The following is a 20,773-nucleotide window of genomic DNA, read 5'->3' on the forward strand; positions in this document are numbered from 1 at the left end:
ATTAGCTGCCAGGTAGTCACTGCTGGAGGGCTGAAGGGGACGGAGTGGGAGCATTTAAATGGCGGGTGACAGGTAGTGGGTTGGGGCTACAAAGGGCAAAAGGGAGCTGAGATTCAGATAAAGATCAGCTTTATTTGTCACATGTACAATCGGAACGCTCAGTGAAATGCGTTGTTTGCATCGCAGTCCGAGGATGTGCTGGGTCAGCCCAGAAATGCCAGGCTTCCAATGCCAACATAGACCATTACAGCACAGTAGAGGCCCTTCAGCCAACAACACTGTGTTGATCTTTTAAACTGTCGATCATTCTAACCCTCCATTTTACTGTCATCCGTGTGCCTATCTATCGGTCTCTTAAATGTCCCTCCTGTACCAGCCTCTACCACCACCCCCGGCAGGGTGTTCCATGAATCCACCATTCTGTGTGTAAAAATTTTACTGACCCTAACCCGCACATTTTTGGACTCTGGGAGGAAACCCAAGCACCGGGAGGAGACTCAGGCCATCACAGGGAGAACGTACAAACTCCTGACAGGCAGCGATGGTGGGACTTGAAGCCCGATTCCTCGCGCAGTAATGCATTATGATATCACCATGGTTTGGAGATTTGTCTGCCTCAATGACCCGGAGAGCTACGTTGGCTGGAGTCAGGGCTTTACACTTTAGCTGTTGGTAGGATCACACATGCCAGACGGGTCAAAGGGTCATGACCAGACTAAGAGTGGTCCACTGGTCCTCAGGTTTGGGGGTTCAGCTCAGGGCCAACAAACCCTGACTGGACAAACAAAAATTGTTATGGAAACACTAATGATGATGGAGGACCTTCATTACTACCCTAAGCACCAGAAGCATAACGGGCTGTATGTCAGATCACTTGAGGGCAGATGAGATTATTTAGACTGGCCTCCCGGCTGGACATGGACTAGGTGGGCCATAGGACCTGTTTCAGTGCCGGGACTCAACGTTCTTAGGTGCAGGGAATAGATTCTTCATGACCACATGAAAGTAGTTGGGGTTATTTAGACTGGCATCATGGTTCACATAGATGTGATGGGCTGAAGGGCCAGTGCCTGTGCTACAGAATTCCAGTTCTATTGAGACACAAGCGATTGCAGACACTGGGATCTGGAGTAACACAGTATCTGCTGGAGAGTATCAGCTGGTTGAGCAGCATCTGCGGCTGGGGAAGGAAGTGTCAATGTTTCAGGTCGAAACCCTGCATCATCGAGAATTCCTTTCCTGCCATGGATGCCACTCAACCTGCTGATGTCCTCCAGCAAACTCTCTGCACACGCTTATGGTTAGGATGTGCTACTGGGTTCTTCCCTGTTGGAAATCCATTCAATGGCGATCAAAACCAAGTGAAGGTGGCAGGGTAGGTAGCGGTTAACATAATGTTGGTTTGCAGGTGCAGCAGGCTGTCAAGAAGGCAAGTGGAATGTTGGCCTTCATTGCTAGAGGGATTGAATTTAAGAGGAGGGAGGTCATGCTGCAACTATACAGGGTACTGGTGAGACCACACCTGGAGTACTGTGTGCAGTTCTGGTCTCCTTAGTTGAGGAAGGATATACTGGCTGTGGAGGTGGTGCAGAGGAGGTTCACCAGGTTCATTCCAGAGACAAAGGGGTTAGACCGTGAGAAGCAATTGAGTCGCCTGGGACTGTATTTGCTGCAATTCAGACGAATAAGAGGAGATCTTATAGAAACGTATAAAATTTTGAAAGAGATAGATAAGAGAGGGGCAGGAAAGTTGCTTCTACTGGTAGGTGAGACCAGAACTAGGGGACATAGTCGGAAGATTCGGGGGAGCAGATTTAGGATGGAGATGAGGAGGAACTGCTTTTCCCAGAGGGTGGTGAACCTGTGGAATTCTCTGCCCAGTGAAGCAGTGGAGGCTACCTCAATAAATATATTTAAGACAAGGTTGGATAGATTTTTGCATAGTAGGGGAATTAAGTGTTGTGGGGAAAAGGCAGGTAGGTGGAGATGAGTCCATGGTCAGATCAGCCATGATCTTATTGAATGGCAGGGCAGGCTCAACGGGCCGGATTGCCTACTCCTGCTCCTATTTCTTACAGAGCCAGGGTCCAATTCCTGCTGCTGCCTGTAAGAAGCTTTGATGTTTTCCCTGTGACTATGCGGATTTCCTCAAGGTGCTCTGGTTTCCTCCCACAGTCCAGCGATATACAGGATAGGGTTAGTAAGCTATAGACAGTTTACGTTGGTGCCAGAGGTACAGTGACACTTGCCCAGTCCTCACTGATTTGTAAGTGATGCATTTCACCGTATGCTTTGATGTACTTGTGACAAATAAAACTAATCTTTAAACTCCATGAAAATAAAGGGCCTTCATACCAAACACTTTCTTTCAGATGTTGGGACCAGGTGGAGACCATACCTTAGGGTTGCCTCTCACGCTGCAGTTCAGCGTCGCATTATATCCAGACACGGCGATTGTGTTGATAAGAGGGTGTGTAAACTTTGGCACCTCTTGAAAGTCAAAGTTGTTGTACTGAGGAGGCTTCAGCGCCAGGCCTACAACCAAACGACAAGTGTTAGAACATTTCAGCCACCAGGCTTTGAATCAAAGATTGGTGATGATGCACCACAAATGCAGTTAAGAGGTTCAGCACACCTCACCAGGTCGCTGTGAAAGAAAATTCCACACTCTGCCTGCGAGAGAGAGAATTGTTCCCAGGAGGATGGAAATGATGGGAATGGTCTGAGATTCAGCTCAGCATTAAATTGATGGGCAAAATGGCATCCTTCTATATTGTAATAAATACAGTATAAAGTATCACACACAAAATGCTGGTCAGCCATTATCTATGGAGAAGAATATAGAACCGATCTTTTGGACTGACACCCTTTATCAGGCCCCTTATCTCTTCTACCTATCCGTTCCCAGCTTCCCACTTCATTCCACGTTCCCCACCTGCCTCCTCCCTCATCTGGTCAGCTTGTACTCCTCCCATAAGACCATAAGATATAGGAGCAGAATTAGACCACTCTGCTCACTGAGTCTGCTCTGTCAATCCATCATAATCCATCCAGATTCACCTCCCTCTGGATGAGAACCGAAACGTCGACTGTACCCTTCTCCATGGAGTCTGCTCTGTCAATCCATCACATTTTCCCTCCCAACCCCATTTTCTTGCCTTCTCCCTGCAACCTCTGATGCCCTGGCTAATCAAGAACCTATCAACCTTTCCTTAAAATATACTCAATGATTTGGCCTCCCCGGCTGTCCGTAGCAATGAATTACATAGATTCACCTCCCTCTGGATGAGAACCGAAACGTTGACTGTACCCTTCTCCACGGATGCTGCCTGTCCTGCTGTGTTCCACCAGCATTTTGTGTGTGTTGCTTGAATTTCTAGCATCTGCAGATTTTCTCCTGTTTGTAATAGGAAACGCTCTCACCATATCCACTCTATCCAGACCTTTCAATATTCCATAAGTTTCAATGAGATCCCCCTTCATTCTTCTGAATTCCAGTGAGCAAAGGCCCAGAGCCATCAAACACTCCTCATACATTAACTATTTTATTGCAGGAATAATTCTCGTGAATCTCCTCTGAACCCTTTCCAATGCAAGCGCTCTTCTTAGATAAGGAGCCGAAAAATGCTTACAATACTCCAAGTGTGGTCTGACTAATGTCTATTAGAGCCTCAGCAATACCTCCTTGCTCTATCCCCTCCCTCAGTTTATTCTGAAATCTGATAGGAGAGGAGAGTGGACCATGGGAGAAAGGGAAGGAGGAGGGGCACCAGGGGGAGTTGATAGGCAGGTGAGGAGAAGAGATAAGAGACCAGAGTGGGGAATTGAAGAAGAGAGATGGGGAGGGAATTTTTAGTGGCAGAAGAAATCAATGTTCATGCCATCAGGTTGGAGGATATCTAGATGGAATATTCCTCCATCCAATGCCTATTCAAGTTTGCTGATGATACCACTGCTGTAAATCAAATCCGTGGTGGTGATGAATCAGTATATAGGAGGGAGATTGAAAATCTGGCTCAGTGGTGTCATAACAACAATCTCTTACTCAATGTCGGGAAGACCAAGGTGATGATCATTGACATCAGGAGAAGGAAAGCAGTCTGTCCTCATCGGAGGATCAGAGGTGGAGAGGGTTAGCAATTTAAAATTTCTTGTTGTTATTATTTCAGAGGACCTGTCCTGGGCCCAGCGCACACAATTACAAAGAAAGCACGGCAGCATTTCTACTTCCTTAGGAGACTTGGCATGACATCTAAAACTTTGACAAACCTTGGAGAGTATATTGACTGGTTGCATCACAGCCTGGTATGAAAATATCAATGCCCTTGAATGGAAAATCCTACAAAAAGTAGTGGCTACGGTCCAGTCTATCACGGGTAAAGCCTTCCCAACCAGTGAGCACATCTACACGAAATGCTGTCGCAGGAAAGTAGCATCCATCATCAGGGACCCCTACTGCTCAGGACATGCTCTCTTCTTGCTGCTGCCATCAGGAAGAAGGTACAGGATCCTCAGTACTCATACCTCCAGGTTAAGAAAAATTGTTACCCCTCAACCATCAAGCTCTTGAACCAAAGGGGAGAACTTCACTCAACTTCACGTACCTATCATTGAAATGCTCGTACAACCTATGGACTCACTTTCAAGGAGTCTTTATCTCATGTTCTCGGTATTTATTGCTTATTTATTTTATTATTATTATTATTATTATTACTATTTATTTTTGTATTTGCACAGTTTGTTGTCTTCTGCACTCTGGTTGAATGCCCTAGTTGGGTGGTCTTTCATTGGTTTTGTTATGGTTATTATGCTATAGATTTATTGAGTATACCCACAAGAAAATGAATCTCAGGATTGTATATGCTGACATATATGTACTTTGATAATAAATTTACTTCAAATTTTGAACCTGAGGGTGGCCTCATTGGGGCAAAGGAGGAGGCCATGGACTGACATTTTGAAATGGGGTTGGGGATAGGAATAAAAATAGTTGGCCACAAGGAAATTCAGCTTTTATCAGATAGAACAGAGGTGCTCAATAAAGTGGTCCCCCAATTTATGTCGGGTCTCATCACTGTAGAGACGGCTGCATCAAGATCACAGGATTTGTCTCAGTGAAAGCCATAAGGCCAAATTTTGAGGAACACAGAGATCTGGGAGATTACAGACATGGCTGTGGGGATGAAGAATGCGACCGAGAATGAAGAAAAACAACACAACACTGTCACTGCATGGAAAGCTGGAGGGAAAGTGAAAGTCAGTTTAATGTACTTGTCATTATATATAACCCTGACATTCATTTCCTTGAAGGCATTTACAAAAAATAAAGATATACAACAGAAGTTTTGGAAACTCTACATAAGAACTGACACATAACTATTGTGCAGAAGAAGGCAAGTTTTGCAAATCAAAAACAAATAAATATTACTCAGAATGTGAGTTGTCAAGTCCTTGAAAATGAGTCTGTAGCTGTGAAATCAGTTGATCGATTGATTGAGAGTCAACGCGGAATTGGCCCTTCCAACCCTTTGAGCCACGCCACACAATTCCCCAATTTACCACTAGCTTAATCACAGGATGGTGAAGGTCCTTGATAATGGACGCTGCTTTCCTGCGACAGCATTCATTGTAAATGTGCTCAATGATGGGAAGGGCTTTGCCTGTAATGGACTGGGCTGTGCTGCAGACAGCTACGGAGGCCAAGTCAGTGGGTATATTTAAAGTGGAGGTTGATAGGTTTTTGATTAGTCAGGATGTCAAAGGTTATGGGGAGAAGGCAGAAGGATGGGTTTGAGAGGGAAAATAAATCAGCCATGTTGGAATGGTGGAACAGACTCAATGGGCCAAATGGTCTAATTCTGCTCCTATCTTATGGTCTTGATTAGTAAGGGCATCAAAGGTTATGGGGAGACAACAGAACAGTAGGGTTAAGAGGGAAAATAAATCAGTCATGATCAAAATCATCTGCAAAAGTAATGGCAGAGCAGACTCAATGGGCCAAATGGACTAATTCTACTCTTGTGACTTGTGGTTAACTACAATCATCGTAAGTAACATAGCCTCGGACAAACCCACACCCTGGCAACCAAGTGCAGGCGATTTTAAAACCATGTAATAGGGGAAGGTTTTGCCCATGGCAGTCCTCACTGTATGGGAGTGTAACTCCTATGGGGAGTAGGGGGAGAACTGGATGTGGTGGGGAGTGGGAGGGGGGTTGTAGTTCCTTTGTGTGCAGAGCTACAGTACACCAGTAATCAGACAAGGAAACCCCATGCAGGAGAATGTGAACATACCCTGCTTCTGAATCACAGCACAGTCCTTCGTTATGGTGGCCTCATCACTCAGACCGCACATGTTCTCCGCAAAGACTCTGAAGTAGTACTCGTTCCCCACGATGAGGTCGGGTATGAAGCAGTTAGTTCTGTGGTAGTGTTCGACCACTGTGTACCAGTCCTGCAGAGCAAAGGTAACAGTCACCACATCGATATGTTGTCGCAACATGGCTTATCACTGAAACTCATTGTAGAGTTTAAAAGTCAAAAACCTTGGGAAGCTCTTATTAGGGATGAACTGATGTGAAGATTGCTGAGCAAAGATACTCGGGGCAAATTCAAAGAGAGATTAAAGATAACAAGTAGCTTTATTTGTTAAATGTACACTGAAACATACCCATGCCATGTGCTAGTGAGGCCAGAACTAGGAAGATTATACAGTTTAATATGTGGCTAAGGAGTTGGTGTAGGAGGGAAGGCATAAGATTTTTGGATCATTGGTCTCTCTTCCAGGAAAGGTGGGACCTGTACAGAAAGGAAGGTTTGCACCTGAACTGGAGAGGACTAACATCCTAGCGGGAATGTTTGTTAATGCTGCGTGTTGGGGGTTTAAACTAGAGTTGGAGGGGGATGGGGACCAGAGTGCCAGAACAGTTAATGGAGAGGTTGTGGAGGCAGATGTTGGTAAGACTTCAGGCAAAGTCAGGAATCAGTTATGCACGAAGCATCGTAGGAAAGGCCAATGATAGTGCTGAAGGTGAGGTAGCTGGTTTACAAACAGAGGCAAATGTGTAGTATGGAGAGGCTGTTGATAGGGCAGAATTGCAGTCTGCAGGATGAGTTGTAACGTAAAGGTGGACAAAATCGAAAAGGGTGAATACAGGACTGAAGTTTATTTGAATGTGCGCAGTATACGGAATAAGGTAGATGAACTTGCAGCACAGTTTCAGACTGGCAGGTATCACTGTATTAGGACTGAAAGATTATAGCTGGGAGCTTAATGTTCATGGATACACACTGTATCAAAAAGACAGGCAGGAAAACAATGCTGGAAAGATAGTAAACAGGGACAAGGAAATGGTGGATGAACTGAAAAAGTATTTTGCATCAGTCTTCACTGTGGGTGAAACGAGCAGCACGGTGGAAGTTTGGGGTGTCAGGGGTCATGAAGTGTGTGAAGTTAGCATTACAAGAGAGAAGATTCTTGGGAAACCAAAAGGTCTGAAGGTAGAGAAGTTACTAGGACCAGATGGTGCACACCCCAGGGATCTGAAAGAGGGGGCTGAAGAGATTGTGGAGATATTAGTAATGATCTTTCAAGAATCACTAAATTCTGCTGATAATTGCAAATGTCACTCCATTCTTAAGGGAGAGAGGCAGAAGAAAGAAAACTATAGGTCAGTTAGTCTGACTGCAGTGGCTGGAAAGATGTTGCAGGCAATTATTAAGGATAAAATCTCAGGGTATTTGGAGACACGTGATAAAATAGGCCAAAATCAGCATGGTTCCTCAAGGGAAAATCTTTCCTGACTAATCTGTTGGAATTCTTTGAAGAAATAACTAGCAGAATAGACAAAAGAGAGTCAGTCGATGTTGTGTACTTGGATTTTCACAAGGTCTTTGACAAGGTGCCACACGAGCTACGAGCTTATGGTATTACAGAAAAGATTCTAGCATGGATAAAGCAATGGTTAAGTGTGGAAGTAAGGGGAGCCTGTTCTGGTTCTGCTGGTGATTAGTGGTGTTCTACAGGGGTCTGTGTTGGGACCAATTCTTTTAAAGTTATTTGTCAATGATTTAGATGATGGAATTGATGGCTCTGTTGCAAAGTTTGCTTATGACATTAAGATATGTGGAGAGGCTGGTAGTTTTGAGGAAGTAGAGAGGCTATAGAAGGACTTAGACAGATTAGGAGAATGGACAAAGGAAGGATATGTTCATACATTTTGGTAGATGAAATGAAAGGGTTGACTATTTTCTAAATTGGAAGAAAATACAAAAAAAAACTAAGGTGCAAAGGGACCTGGGAGTCCTCGTGCAGGATTCCCTAAAGGTTAATTTGCAGGTTGAGTCTGTGGTGAGGAAGGCAAATGCAATGTTAGCATTCATTTCAAAAGGATTAGAATATAAAAGCAAGGATGTAATGTTGAGACTTTATAAAGCACTGGTGAGGCCTCACTTGGAGTATTGTGAGCAAGTTTGGCCCCTTATCTTAGAAAGGATGTGTAGAAACCAGAGAAGGTTCAAAGGAGGTTCACAAAAATGATTCCAATATTGAACGGATTGTCATATGAAGAGTTTTTGATGGCTCTGGGCCTGTATTCACTGGAATTCAGAAGAATGAGGGGTGACATCACTGGAACCTATTGAATGGTGAAAGGCCTCGATAGAGTGGATGTGGAGAGGATATTTCCTATGGTGGGAGAGTCTAAGACCAGAAGACACAGCCTCAGAATAGAGGGGTGCCTTTTTAGAATAGAGATGAGGAAAAATTTCTTTAGCCAGAGAGCGGTGAATCTGTGGAATTCTTTGTCACAGGCAGCTGTGGAGGCCAAATTTTTATGTATATTTAAGGCAGAGTTTAATAGATTTTTGATTGGTCAGGGCATGAAGGATTCGGGAAAAAGGAAAAAGATTGGGGCTGATAGGAAAATTAGATCTGCCGTAATGAATTGGCAGAGCAGACTCGATGAGCTAAATAGCTTAACTCTGCTCCTATATCTGATGGAAATACATTGCAGCAATGACAAACACAGTCTGAGGATGTGCTGGGATCAGCCTGCAAGCGTCACAGTGGCGAGTTCAGAGAGAGATTAAAGATTAAAGGTAAGCTTTATTTATCAAATGTACATTTGACAGACTTCTGTTTGCTTGCAATTTTCCACTGATTCTACTGAATTTAGAAACATAAAATCATAGAAAACCTACAGCACAATACAGGCCTTTCGGCCCACAAAGCTGTGCCGAACACATCCTTACCTTGGAAATTGCCTAGGGTTACCCATAGCCCTCTATTTTTCTAAGCTCCATGTACTTAAGAGACTCCAGGAGTCTCTTAAAAGACCCTATCGTATCCACTTCCACCACCATCACCGGCAGCCCATTCCACATGCTCACCACTCTCTGTGTAAAAAACTTTACCCCTGACATCCCCTCTGTACTTACTTCCAAGCACCTTAAAACTGTGCCCTCTTGACTTGACTCTCGTGCTAGCCATTTCAGCCCTAGAAAAAGGCCTCCGACTATCCTCTCATCATCTTATACACATTTCTTTGTTGTACTGTGAATGGCCACAGGAGAATGAAAGGGTGACATACTGTATTTAATACAAATTTAATTTGAATTTTGCAACCTGAGAGCACAAAGTGAGATGTATTGTTTGTGTTGATGACCAACACGGTCCAAAGATGTACTGAGGGCAGCCCGCTGACAACTCAACTCAAGTCTAACCCATACGTCTTTGGGATGTAAGAGGAAACCCGTGTCACAATTTTCCTGACTTACCATGGTCTTTTTATCAGCTTTCTGAATTGTGTAGCCTGTGATAGCCGCATTCCCATCATCTTTTGGTGGTGTCCATGCCAACTCGACATTGGTGTCCCATACGCTGACAATTTTCACAGTAGCTGGGGCGCCAGGTTTCTCTGTGGAGGCAAGCAGAATACCAGAAGACATAGAAGTAGCATCAGGCAGTTCGGCCCATCAAGTCAGCTCTACTATTTCATCATAGCTGATTTATTTCCCTCTCAACCCCATGCTCCTGCTTTCTCCCTGTAACCTTTGACACCCTGACTAGTCAAGCACCAATCAACCTCTGAGTTAAATATTCCCAATGACTTGGTCTCCACAACCATCTATGGCAATGAATTCCACATATTCACCACGCTCTGTCTAAAGAAATTCCTCCTCATCTCAGTTCTAAGGGGAAGTCCTCCAATTCTGAGGCTGTGCCCTGTAGCCCTAGATTCTCTCATTATTAGAAACATGCTCTCCACACGTACTCTATCTAGGCCTTTCAATATTTGATAGATTTCAATGAGATCCACCCTCATTCTTCAAAACTCACTGGAGTACAAGCCCAGAGCCATCAAATGTTCCTTTTACATTAACTGTTTCATTCCCGGAATCATTCTCGTGAGCCTGTTCTGGACCCTCTCCAATGCCAGCACATCTTTTCTTAAGATCATTAGAGCATAAAACATAGGAACAGGATTAAACCATTCAGCCCATTGAGTCTGATGCGCCATTACATCATGGTTAATCTATTATCCCTTTCAATCTCATCCTCCTGCCTTCTCTCTGTAACCTTTATCACCCTGACTAATCAAGAACCTATCAACCTCCACTTTGAATAAACCCAATGACTTGGTCTCCACAGCCATCCTTGGCAATGAATTCCACATATTCACCAGCCTCTGGTTAAAGAAATTCCTCCACATTTCTGTTCTAAATGGACATCCCTCTGTTCTGAGGCTGTTCCCTTTGGTCCAAAACTGGGGCCCAAAACTGTTCACAATAGTCCAAGTGTGGTCTGCTCAATACTGTATAAAGCCCCAGCATAAAATCCTTGTCTTACTGTCTGTTCTTGTCCTCAAGCGTTGGCTGTGGGGGGGGGGGGGGTGTATGGGTGGTGTAGCCTTGTTCACCATTTAGCCCTAGTTTTCTATTATGGATCACCCCCCCCCACCCCCAAGAGGTGGTGGAGACTCCCACAATAATTTAGAAAGAGCATTTGAATTGCTAAGGTATTGAAGGCTAGTGTCCATAGAACATAAAATATAGAACTTAGAATGCAGAACAGTACACACAGAAACAGCCCTTTTGGCCCACAATTAGTAATCTAATGGCCAAATCAACTAATCTCTTCTGCCTTCACATTTTCTATATCCTTCCATTTCCCTCACATTCATGTGTCTATCAAAGAGCCTTTTAAATGTCTCTATTATGTTTGCCTCCACCACCACACCAGACAACGCATTCCAGCTACCCACCACTCGGTGTAACATAACTTGCCCTGTATGCCTATTTTGAACTTTGCCTCTCAACAGAAATACATCCCTCTGGTATTAGACATTTTGACCTTTGGGAAAAGATACTGTCTGTCTACTCCATCTATGCCTCTCGTGATCTTATAAACCTCTGTTAGATCTCCCCTCAGCCTTTGGTGCTCCAGAGAAAACAACCTGTCTGTCCAGCTTCTCATTATAGCTCCTGGTCTCTAATCCAGATAACATCTTGGTGAACCTTTTCTGCATCCTTCCTATAGTGGGGCAACCGGCACTGAATGCAAGGCTCCAGATGCAGCCTAACTAGAGGTTTATCAAACTTCCTGACTCTTGAGTTCAATTCTTTGGCTCATAAAGGCAAGCCATACCCATTCCTCCCCACCCTATCAACCTGTGTAGCCACTTTCAGGGCGCTACGAGACCTCAGCTACATCAGAACACAGATATACTTGGTGTACCTCCCCTCTGCCCCACAGATGCTGTTCAACCAGTTAAGTTCCTCTAGTAGATTGTTTATTTAACATAGAATCAGAAGCCCACAGCTCGGTGGAAGGCCATTTGGACCTCTGTGTTCTGCTGGCCCAATAAAGAGCCTCACCATCCCACCTCATGGATCTTGGGCTGCAGCCCTGTAGGTTGCAGTGAGCTGGAGCTCATGCAGGTCTGTATAGTGTTCTGGACAGACCCTGAAGGGGGTGCTGAGGAGATGGCAGCTTTGACTGATGCAGCATGCAACAGGCCATTTGGTCCAACTTGTCCAAGCTGACAGAAGGGCCCTTTCTGCACCGACCCCATCGACGTGTACCTGGTCTATTGCCCTCTATGTCTGAGTGATTCCACACACTGTGACTGAGTTATGGAGCACAGTTACAGGCCTTTCAGACCATCTGGTCCTTGCAGATCAAGTTGCCCATGTGAGCTAGCCCTATTTGCCTGCAGTTGCTTTCTTATCCCCAGGAGTGTCTGTACATAAGGTGACTGACAGGAAATGATAAAGTAGTGGTGGTTGGGGGTGTGGAGGGGTGGATTACTGGTGGAGGTGTTGATCAGCCTAACTGCTTGGGGATAGTAACTGTTTTTGAGGTTGGTGGTCCTTGTGTAGATGTTACGATGGGAGTGGGACACACAGTCCCATGAGCAAGTTGAGTGGGATGATGTTACTGACCTTGCCTGGCACCTTTATGTATATATGTCCAATAATGTTAAGACTTTGCACTGCATTGCTGTCAAATTCCAAGCCAAAAAAGAAAGTGACAATGAATCTGATTCTGAAAGCCTCCCACTAGGTAACAAACCTGGATGCAAATCCGCTGTGGGAGCACTTTCACCAAATGGACAGCAGTGGTTCAGAAAGGCAGCTCACCCCCACCTTCTCAAAGACAATTTAGGCAATGAATGAATCATCACAATGATATTCAATCCTTAAGGTTTGATCTCAGGCCACGTCATGTTCCCTTGACCAGCTGTCTTGAATGCTGACTGAGAGGCAGGGCTGTCGTGGCTGTGAATTAGTGTAACCCTGGTTTACATACCTACGACCTGAATGACTATCGTGGCCTTGTCCTCGATCTTCTCCACCTGCACTGACAGCTCATAATTGCCGGAATGCTTCCTTTCAGCTCTGCGGATGAAAATCACTGTGTCTGATTCCGTGTTGCGGATGCTGATGGTGCTTTGATCCAAGGGGCCTCCATCCTTTATCCAGGACACCTTTGGCCTTGGCTTACCCTGGGGATAAAGGCTGGTCGTGAGATACCACTGCGTGACCCAAATCAAAAACACCTGCTTTAGTTCAAGCAACATGCACAAAATGCTGGAGGAACTCAGCAGGCCAGGAAGCATCCATGGAAAAAAGTACAGTCGATGTTTCAGCCCGAAGCTCCTTGGCAGGACTGGAGAGAAAATGATGAGGAGTAGAGTTAAAAGGTGGAGAGAGGGGAGGAGAAGCACTTCAATTCAAGTTTAATTATCATTCAATCATATAGTGAAATGAAACGGCATTGCTCTGGGGCCAAGGTGCAAAACACATTACCAACAGCACAGAACACACTGCAAATAGCACATAGCACAAATAGCAAATATGATTATGATTTCAGAAAATCACACAGTCACTAAGAAATATGATAGAGCCCAAGTCCCTGAGTGGCATGACTGTAGATTAGTGGTCACCAACCTTTTTAGGCCCAAGGTCCCCTACCTCGGCCTTAGTGAAAGGCAAGATTGACCCCAAATCGATCAGTCACATGCATGCGCACTGGGCAGAAAAGACCAGAAGTAAAACCTCACAACCCGGAAGTAGAAATAATGTATGAACACCAGGGATCACCACCCTTTTTTCCACCGCGGACCGGTTTAATATTGACAATATTCTTGTAGACCAGCTGACGGGGGGGGGGGGGGGGGGTGGGGTTGGTGGGTGTTAAACATGACCGGAATACAGCAATTCTCGAAGCAGGTTCCTTATGTCCAGTCTATTCTGCAATTTAGTTTACGTGGCTCTCAGCACTTGCTTCTGTCCTGCTTGCTCACGTTTTTTCCACTGAAAAATCTCAACAGGTTTGTCTTTAAGTGCAGGGTGCTTGGACTCAAGGTACCGGAGCAGTTTTGCGGGCTTTATTGCCTAACTAGACAGCCTCCCGCCCGCTCACCACCAGATGCCTTGGCCAGGTGCGGCTGGCCGTGGGTGGGGTGAGAGGACAAGGTCAGGGTCGAAGGTCCCTGTACCAGGGCCATGGCGGTCGCAGTCCGAAGACCGCAACCGAGTGCACACCCACCCCCCCTGTAGGTAGGGTAGGATCTATCAGCCGACAAAAGTTTGGCTCGGGGTGACTTTAGGAGATCGCAGCGAGGTAGCTGCTCTGCTACTTATGAAACCCTGAGCCCGAATTAGGTCACCTGTGAATATTTTAGCACCAGGTTGCCCACGAACATTCAGTGTGCTAAACAGGCCCATCTGTCCGCACTCCAGGCCAGTAGCAACGGCACTTCTCGCTGGCCGCTCAAGGCAGCCAGTTACCCAAGGCCGACCGGTGATCCCCCGGAGCGAGGGTATCACTGTGTTTAGGCGGCTGATGATCTCGCGTGCGTTCAAGTTCAACAGTGGGCGTGACAGGGAATGAGGAAAGGTGCAGCTGACTCATATTGTTTCATATCGCCAAATCATATCGTTTCCTCGCGGCCCGGTGGTTGGGGACCACTGAAGTACACTGTGTAGTACGGGGGAGCTGCAGGCGTGCACACTGGGCAGAAAGAACGGAACTAAAACCCCACAACCCGGAAACAATCTCTCAACAGTACTTGTGTATTTATTTTTCATTTTTTTGCAGGATCTACTGGGAAAGTCTCAAAGATCGACCAGTCAATCACTATCGACGGGTTGGCGACCAATACCATAGATCAACACTTACAAACAAGCTGGATGAACTCAGCAGGTCGGGCAGCATCCGTTGGAAAGAGCTTTCAACAGATGCTGCCCGACCTGCTGAGTTCATCTGGTTTGTTTGTATATGTTGATTTGACCACAGCATCTGCAGTGTACTTTGTGTTTACTACTGTCGATCATCATGGTTCAGCTTGTCCTTCCACTGAGTGAACACTGGAGGGGAGCATCAACATGTGGGGCCAGCCTCTAACCCGACTCTATTCCAGTGTGCCTAGCAGAGGCCCCTGATCTCTGCTCTGGGTGGTTGCAACAGCCCATTGTGTCCAAAACATCTCCACAGCTGAGGCCTAGTCCTCCACACGACTTGGGCAACACAGCTCCCCAGCTGTTAGTCTTGCCAATGAATGCACTTGCAGTGAATGGACGTTGAACGGAAGGTCTTTTAATCCCAATAGTTCATGCTCCTGTCTACTTCAGTGGTGCTGAGGTCAAGAAGGTTCGAGAGGTTCAAGTTCCAAGGAGTGAACATCACCAGTAGCCAGTCCTGGTCCAACACCACAGGCAAGAAGGCTCACCAGTGTGTCTACTTCCTCAGGTGCTTACAGAAATCGGCATAACTCTGTTAATCCTCACCAATTTTTATCAATGCACCATCAAAAAGCATCCTCTCTGGATGCATCACAACTTGATATGGCATCTACTCTATCTGTCACCATGAGAGTGCAGAGAGTTGTGCACATCACAGAAACCAGCCTCCCCTCCATGGACTCTGTCTACCCTTCTCACTGCCTCAGTAAAGCAGCCGGCGTAATCAAAGACCCCCACACATTTTCTCTTCTCCCCCTCCCATTGGGCAGAAGATGCAAAAGCCTGAAATCACATACCACTAGGTTCAAGAAGAGCCTCTATCCCACTATAAGATTATTGAATGGCCCCTTGTAACACTTGATGATACAATCTACCTTGTTATGACCTTGGACCTTTTTGACTACCTGCACTGCACTTTCTCTGTAGCTGTTACACTATATTCTGCATTCTGTTACAGTTTTCCCTTGTTCTACCTCAATGATCTGATCTGTATGAGTAGTGTGAAGACAAGTTTTTCACTGTATCCCGGTATGTGTGACAATAATAAACCAATTCCAGTGGCTGGATGTGAGTGACAGCCCCATTTTAATCAGGCTTGTGTTGCACTATCCAGCCTCAGTTAACTCGAAGTTTCTCCAAGTGGGAGAGTACTGGGGCACGATGGGCTGACACATGGACTCCCCAGGCCAGCGTGGACTGAACTGTTTCAAACCTTGCACAAAGCCGGGACCCAGCCTGGAACATTTCCCAGCGGTGGGAGTGAATGGCTGAAAGCATCAACAACACAGACCACACTCCGTACCTGGAAAGGGATCAGGAGGTTCAGAGAGTCTCCAACTTTCCGAATATATGTTTGTTTCAGTTGCCGTGGGAGGCGGATCCTGGGAGGTTCTGAAAGAGAAGGATGGAAATGCACATGGTAATTTGTGAGTTATAGCCGTGTCAATGTGGCAGACAGTGAGGGCACACTCACACTCTGTGCCACTCGCACACTGTGTCACTCACACACACACACTCTGTGCCACTCGCACACACATACACACACACACACAAACACACACACTCACACACTGTGTCAGTCAGGATGCTGTTCCCACAGTCCTGATTGAGAAGTTACAGAACCTGGGCCTCTGTACCTCACTCCACATTTGGATCCTCAGCTTCCTAACCGGAAGACAACAGTCTGTGCAGATTGGTGATAACATCTCCTCCTCGCTGATATTCAACACTGGTGCACCTCAGGGGTGTGTGCTTAGCCCACTGCTCTACTCTCTCTATGCCCATGACTGTGTGGATAGGCATAGCTCAAATACCATCTATAAATGTGTTGATGATACAACCATTGTTGGTAGAATCTCAGGTGGTGACGAGAGGGCGTACAGGAGTGAGATATACCAACTAGTGGAATGGTGCTGCAGTAACAACTTGGCACTCAATGTCAGTAAGACAAAAGAGCTGATTGTAGACTTCAGAAAGGGTAAGACGAAGGAACACATACCAATCCTCATAGAGGGATCAGAAGTGGAGAGAGTGAGCAGCTTCAAGTTCCTGGGTGTCAAGATCTCTGAGGATTTAACCTGGTCCCAACATACCGATGCAGTTATAAAGAAGGCAAGACAGCGGCTATACTTCATTAGGAGTTTGAAGAGATTTGGTATGTCAACAAATACACTCAAAAAGTTCTATAGATGTACCATGGAGAGCATTCTGACAGGCTGCATCACTGTCTGGTATGGGGGGGGGGGGGGGGGCTACTGCACAGGACCGAAAGAAGCTGCAGAAGGCTGTAAATCTAGTCAGCTCCATCTTGGGCACTAGCCCAGAAAGTACGCAGGACATCTTCAGGGAGCGGTGTCTCAGAAAGGCAGCGTCCATTATTAAAGACCTCAAGCACCCAGGGCATGCCCTTTTCTCACTGTTACCATCAGATAGGAGATACAGGAGCCTGAAGGCACACACTCAGTGATTCAGGAACAGCTTCTTCCCCTTTGCCATCCGATTCCTAAATGGACATTGAATCTTTGGACACTACCTCACTTTTTTTAATATTCAGTATTTCTGTTTTTGCATTTTTTTAAAAATATACTCAATATACATTATTGATTGATCGATTTATTTATTTATTTATTATTCTTATTTTTATTTTATTTATGCTAGATTATATATTGCATTGAACTGCTGCTGCTAAGTTAACAAATTAGATGTCACATGCCGGTAATAATAAACCTGATTTTGTTTTCGTGCATGCACACACAAACACGCACATTGTCTCACTGCTCACATACACTGTCTCTCTGCTCTGTCACACACACACACAGTCTGACTGTTCACACACACACACACACACACAGTCTGACTGTTCACACACACACTCTCTCTCTCTCTCTCGTCACACAAACTCATTATGCACCCCACATTCGAGCAAGCACGCCTACAGAGGATAGCCACACACATAGGCATGAAAGGCTCACACAGTAGCAGCCATTGTAATGGTGCCCATACCAGCTCCGATTCTACACATACACACTGCGCCAAACTTCTACAGTCTACCACAGACACATCACTGACAGACCCCCCAAATTTAATAATCTCACGCCAACAGTGACCATGATAAATATCACCCAGATCCTTGGGGCCAGCTCACACTTGTGTTCAGTGAACATCTCCGGTGCAATCACAAAGGAGGCACCATGGCCGCCTCGCTGCCTGGTCTGGTCTGGAGGCTCTAATGCACAGGATCGCAAGACTCTGAGGGCTAAGGTCGCAGCCAGCTCCATTACAGGCACAACCCTCCCCACCAACAAGGGCATCTTCAGGAGGCATCCATCATTAAGGACCCTCACCACCCAGGACGTGCCCTCTTCTCATTACTACCTCTGGGGATGAGGCACAGGTGCTTGGAAACACACACTCAATGTTTCAGGAACAGCTTCTTCCCCTCCACCATCAGGTTTCTGAATGGACAACGAACACTACATGCTGCTTTTTTCTGCAATATTTATTTATCAGTAATTTTATGCCTTTGCTCTGTACTGCTGTCACAACTCCGCAAATTCCACATCAGAATGGGGAAGGAGTATGATCTAAGTGACCTTCATTGTGGAACAATAGTTGGATAGTTGGTGCCAGACGGGGTGGTTTGACTTTCTCAGAAACTGCTGATTTCCTGGATTTTCACGTACAGCCGTCTCTAGAGATTACAGAGAATGGTGTGAAAAACAAAAAAAAACATCCAGAGAGTGGCAGTCTGGGGGCGAAAGCACCTTGTTAATGGGAGAGGTCAGAGGAGGGTGGCCAGACTGGTTCAAGCTGACAGGAAGGTGACACTAACTCAGATAGCTATGCGTTACACAGAGGTGTGCCGAAGAGCATCTCTGAATGCACAACCTGTTGAATCCTGAAGTGGACGGGCTGCAGCAGCAGAAGACCATGAACATATGCTCAAGGGGCACTTTATTAGGTACGGAATGTGTTAATAAATTGGTCACTGAGTGTTTTCCATGCAATTTGTGTATTGTAGCAGCAGTACAGTGTAAGATAAAAAAATTATTGTAAGTCAGAATTTAAAACTTAATTGTGCAAAAGAGGAATGCTGAGGTAGTGTTCATAGATTGTTCAGAAATGGTCTCCACACTACCAGGAGTCAGTAACCAATCAATGGGCAGAGATGCGTGCTCACCCACCACCTCCTTAATGAGAATAGCCTGGGACAGACTGATGGGAGGGCTTTCCCCAGCCACATTCACGGCCTTTACTCTCACGTAGATCTTCTCGTTGGTCGGGAGGCCGGTTATCGTGTACTTGGTTTTGTCAGTCAGCTCCTGGTTTGCCACGACCCACTCATTCGCTGGGCGACAAGAAAGGAAATGACGAAAACGTTAGTACCAATCAGAATAAAGACAACCTGCCTTTAGTATTGCCGGACCTTCTGGGAACCTTCCTGCATATAATTTTACGGTGATTGGATGTCAGAGGTACCGTAAGTTCTTTACAAAGAGAATAGTGGGTGTGTGCAACACTCTGACGGGTGGTAAAGGCAGATACATTTGGGACAGTAAGGGGCACCAACTTGGGTGTTGAACCTGTGTGTAAAAGACAACAAACTACAAACATAAAAACAACGAAATAATAAATAAATAAATTAATTAATTATGAAATAAAGGGTCCTTGAAAGAGAGTCCGTTGTTTCAGTGATGGGGCAAATGAAGTAGAGTGGAGTTATTCCCTTTGGTTCTATATTGGCACTGGTACATGTAGTGATGCCCCCAGCACAAGTTTAAGTGGTGGTGTTTACTGATGCAGATGACACATTTCACTGGATGTTTTGATGTTCACGTGCTCAGCAAATCTGAATCTGAAAATAAATGTGATCGCAGTCTTACTTCCTTCCATACAGTACTCGATGCGGTATCCATCCAGACCCGCTGCGCCGATGCGTTCGGGGGGCCGCCACTTGAGCGATACGCTGTTATCCGTCACACCGTCGCAAGCGAGGAGTGTGGGCTCGCTGGTGGGTGCTGGACGATAAAACAGAGCAGAGAGATGAGAGACCCTTCGGTGTAACAGCATCAGTTAAAAGGAGAGGGGGAAGGGGAATCTGTCCCAAACGACCACACATGTAGACAGGGTGAGGATGGCATCTGGCATGCAAACCCTCACAGGTCAGAGAAATGAATACAAGGGTGATGTTGCAGCTTGGCACAGTAGCATAAGGGTTAGCTAATCACTTTACAGCCCCATGATCTGTGATCAGGGATCAATTCCCACCTCAGTCTGAAAGGAGTTTGTATGGTCTCTCCATGACTGTGTGGCTTTCTTCTCAGTACCATGGTTTCCTCCCACATGCCAAGGATGTACAGGTTAGGGTTGGTAAATTGTGGGCATGCTACGTTGGCGCTGAAATTGTGGTGATGCTTGTGGGCTGCCCCCAGCACATAGTTAGGCTGTGTTGGTCATCATTGCAAACGACACATTTCACTGAATGTTTCAATGGACACCCATGTGACAGATAAAGCCAACCAGCCCTATAAAACTCTTTCAGCCGCAGTTGGAGACACGAGAGACTGCCGATGTTGGAATCTCAAACAGCAGACAATCTGCCAGAGGAACTCAAGTGTCAGTCAGCAACCTGGTAGGGTTTTGACCCAAAGTAGAGACAATTTCTTTCCCCCCACCCACCCCCATAGATGCTGATTGACCTGCTGAGTTCCTCCAGCATCATTTCTGTTGCTCTACGCTAAGAGTATTGATAGATAGGTACTTTATTGATCCCAAAGGAAATTACAGTGTCACAGAAGCATTACAAGTGCAAGTTTATAAATATTGGAAGAGAAGTAGAAAGATTAAAAAATAGGTTACCACAAACAGTCTAACAGGAGGGGATGTCCCTGGCTAAAGAGCCTAATGGCTGAGGGTAAGAATGACCTCATAGAGTGCTCTTTGGAGCAGTGCAGTTGTCTTAGTCTATTACTAAACGTGCTCCTCTGTTCAGCCAAGGTGGCACGCAGAGGGTGAGAAACATTGTC

At 45.7% G+C, this 20,773-nt stretch overlaps 1 protein-coding gene across 4 annotated transcripts in view; it reads right to left on the reverse strand.

Moving 5' to 3' along the window:
* mybpc1 (myosin binding protein C1) overlaps nucleotides 1-20,773 on the reverse strand; it is a 132,520-nt gene that overhangs the window by 9,774 nt on the left and 101,973 nt on the right. For all 4 annotated transcript variants that reach the window (XM_059978534.1, XM_059978532.1, XM_059978531.1 and 1 more), the window contains 7 exons: nucleotides 19,631-19,765; nucleotides 18,928-19,095; nucleotides 16,051-16,139; nucleotides 12,811-13,006; nucleotides 9,777-9,916; nucleotides 6,294-6,453; nucleotides 2,399-2,535 (listed from right to left, as the gene is read on the reverse strand). In XM_059978534.1, coding sequence (XP_059834517.1) covers nucleotides 2,399-2,535; nucleotides 6,294-6,453; nucleotides 9,777-9,916; nucleotides 12,811-13,006; nucleotides 16,051-16,139; nucleotides 18,928-19,095; nucleotides 19,631-19,765 — 1,025 coding nt within the window. The remainder of the gene's footprint in view (nucleotides 1-2,398; nucleotides 2,536-6,293; nucleotides 6,454-9,776; nucleotides 9,917-12,810; nucleotides 13,007-16,050; nucleotides 16,140-18,927; nucleotides 19,096-19,630; nucleotides 19,766-20,773) is intronic.

This window comes from Hypanus sabinus, chromosome 8, assembly GCF_030144855.1.
Source record: "Hypanus sabinus isolate sHypSab1 chromosome 8, sHypSab1.hap1, whole genome shotgun sequence".
NCBI classification, from domain to species: Eukaryota; Metazoa; Chordata; class Chondrichthyes; order Myliobatiformes; family Dasyatidae; genus Hypanus; species Hypanus sabinus.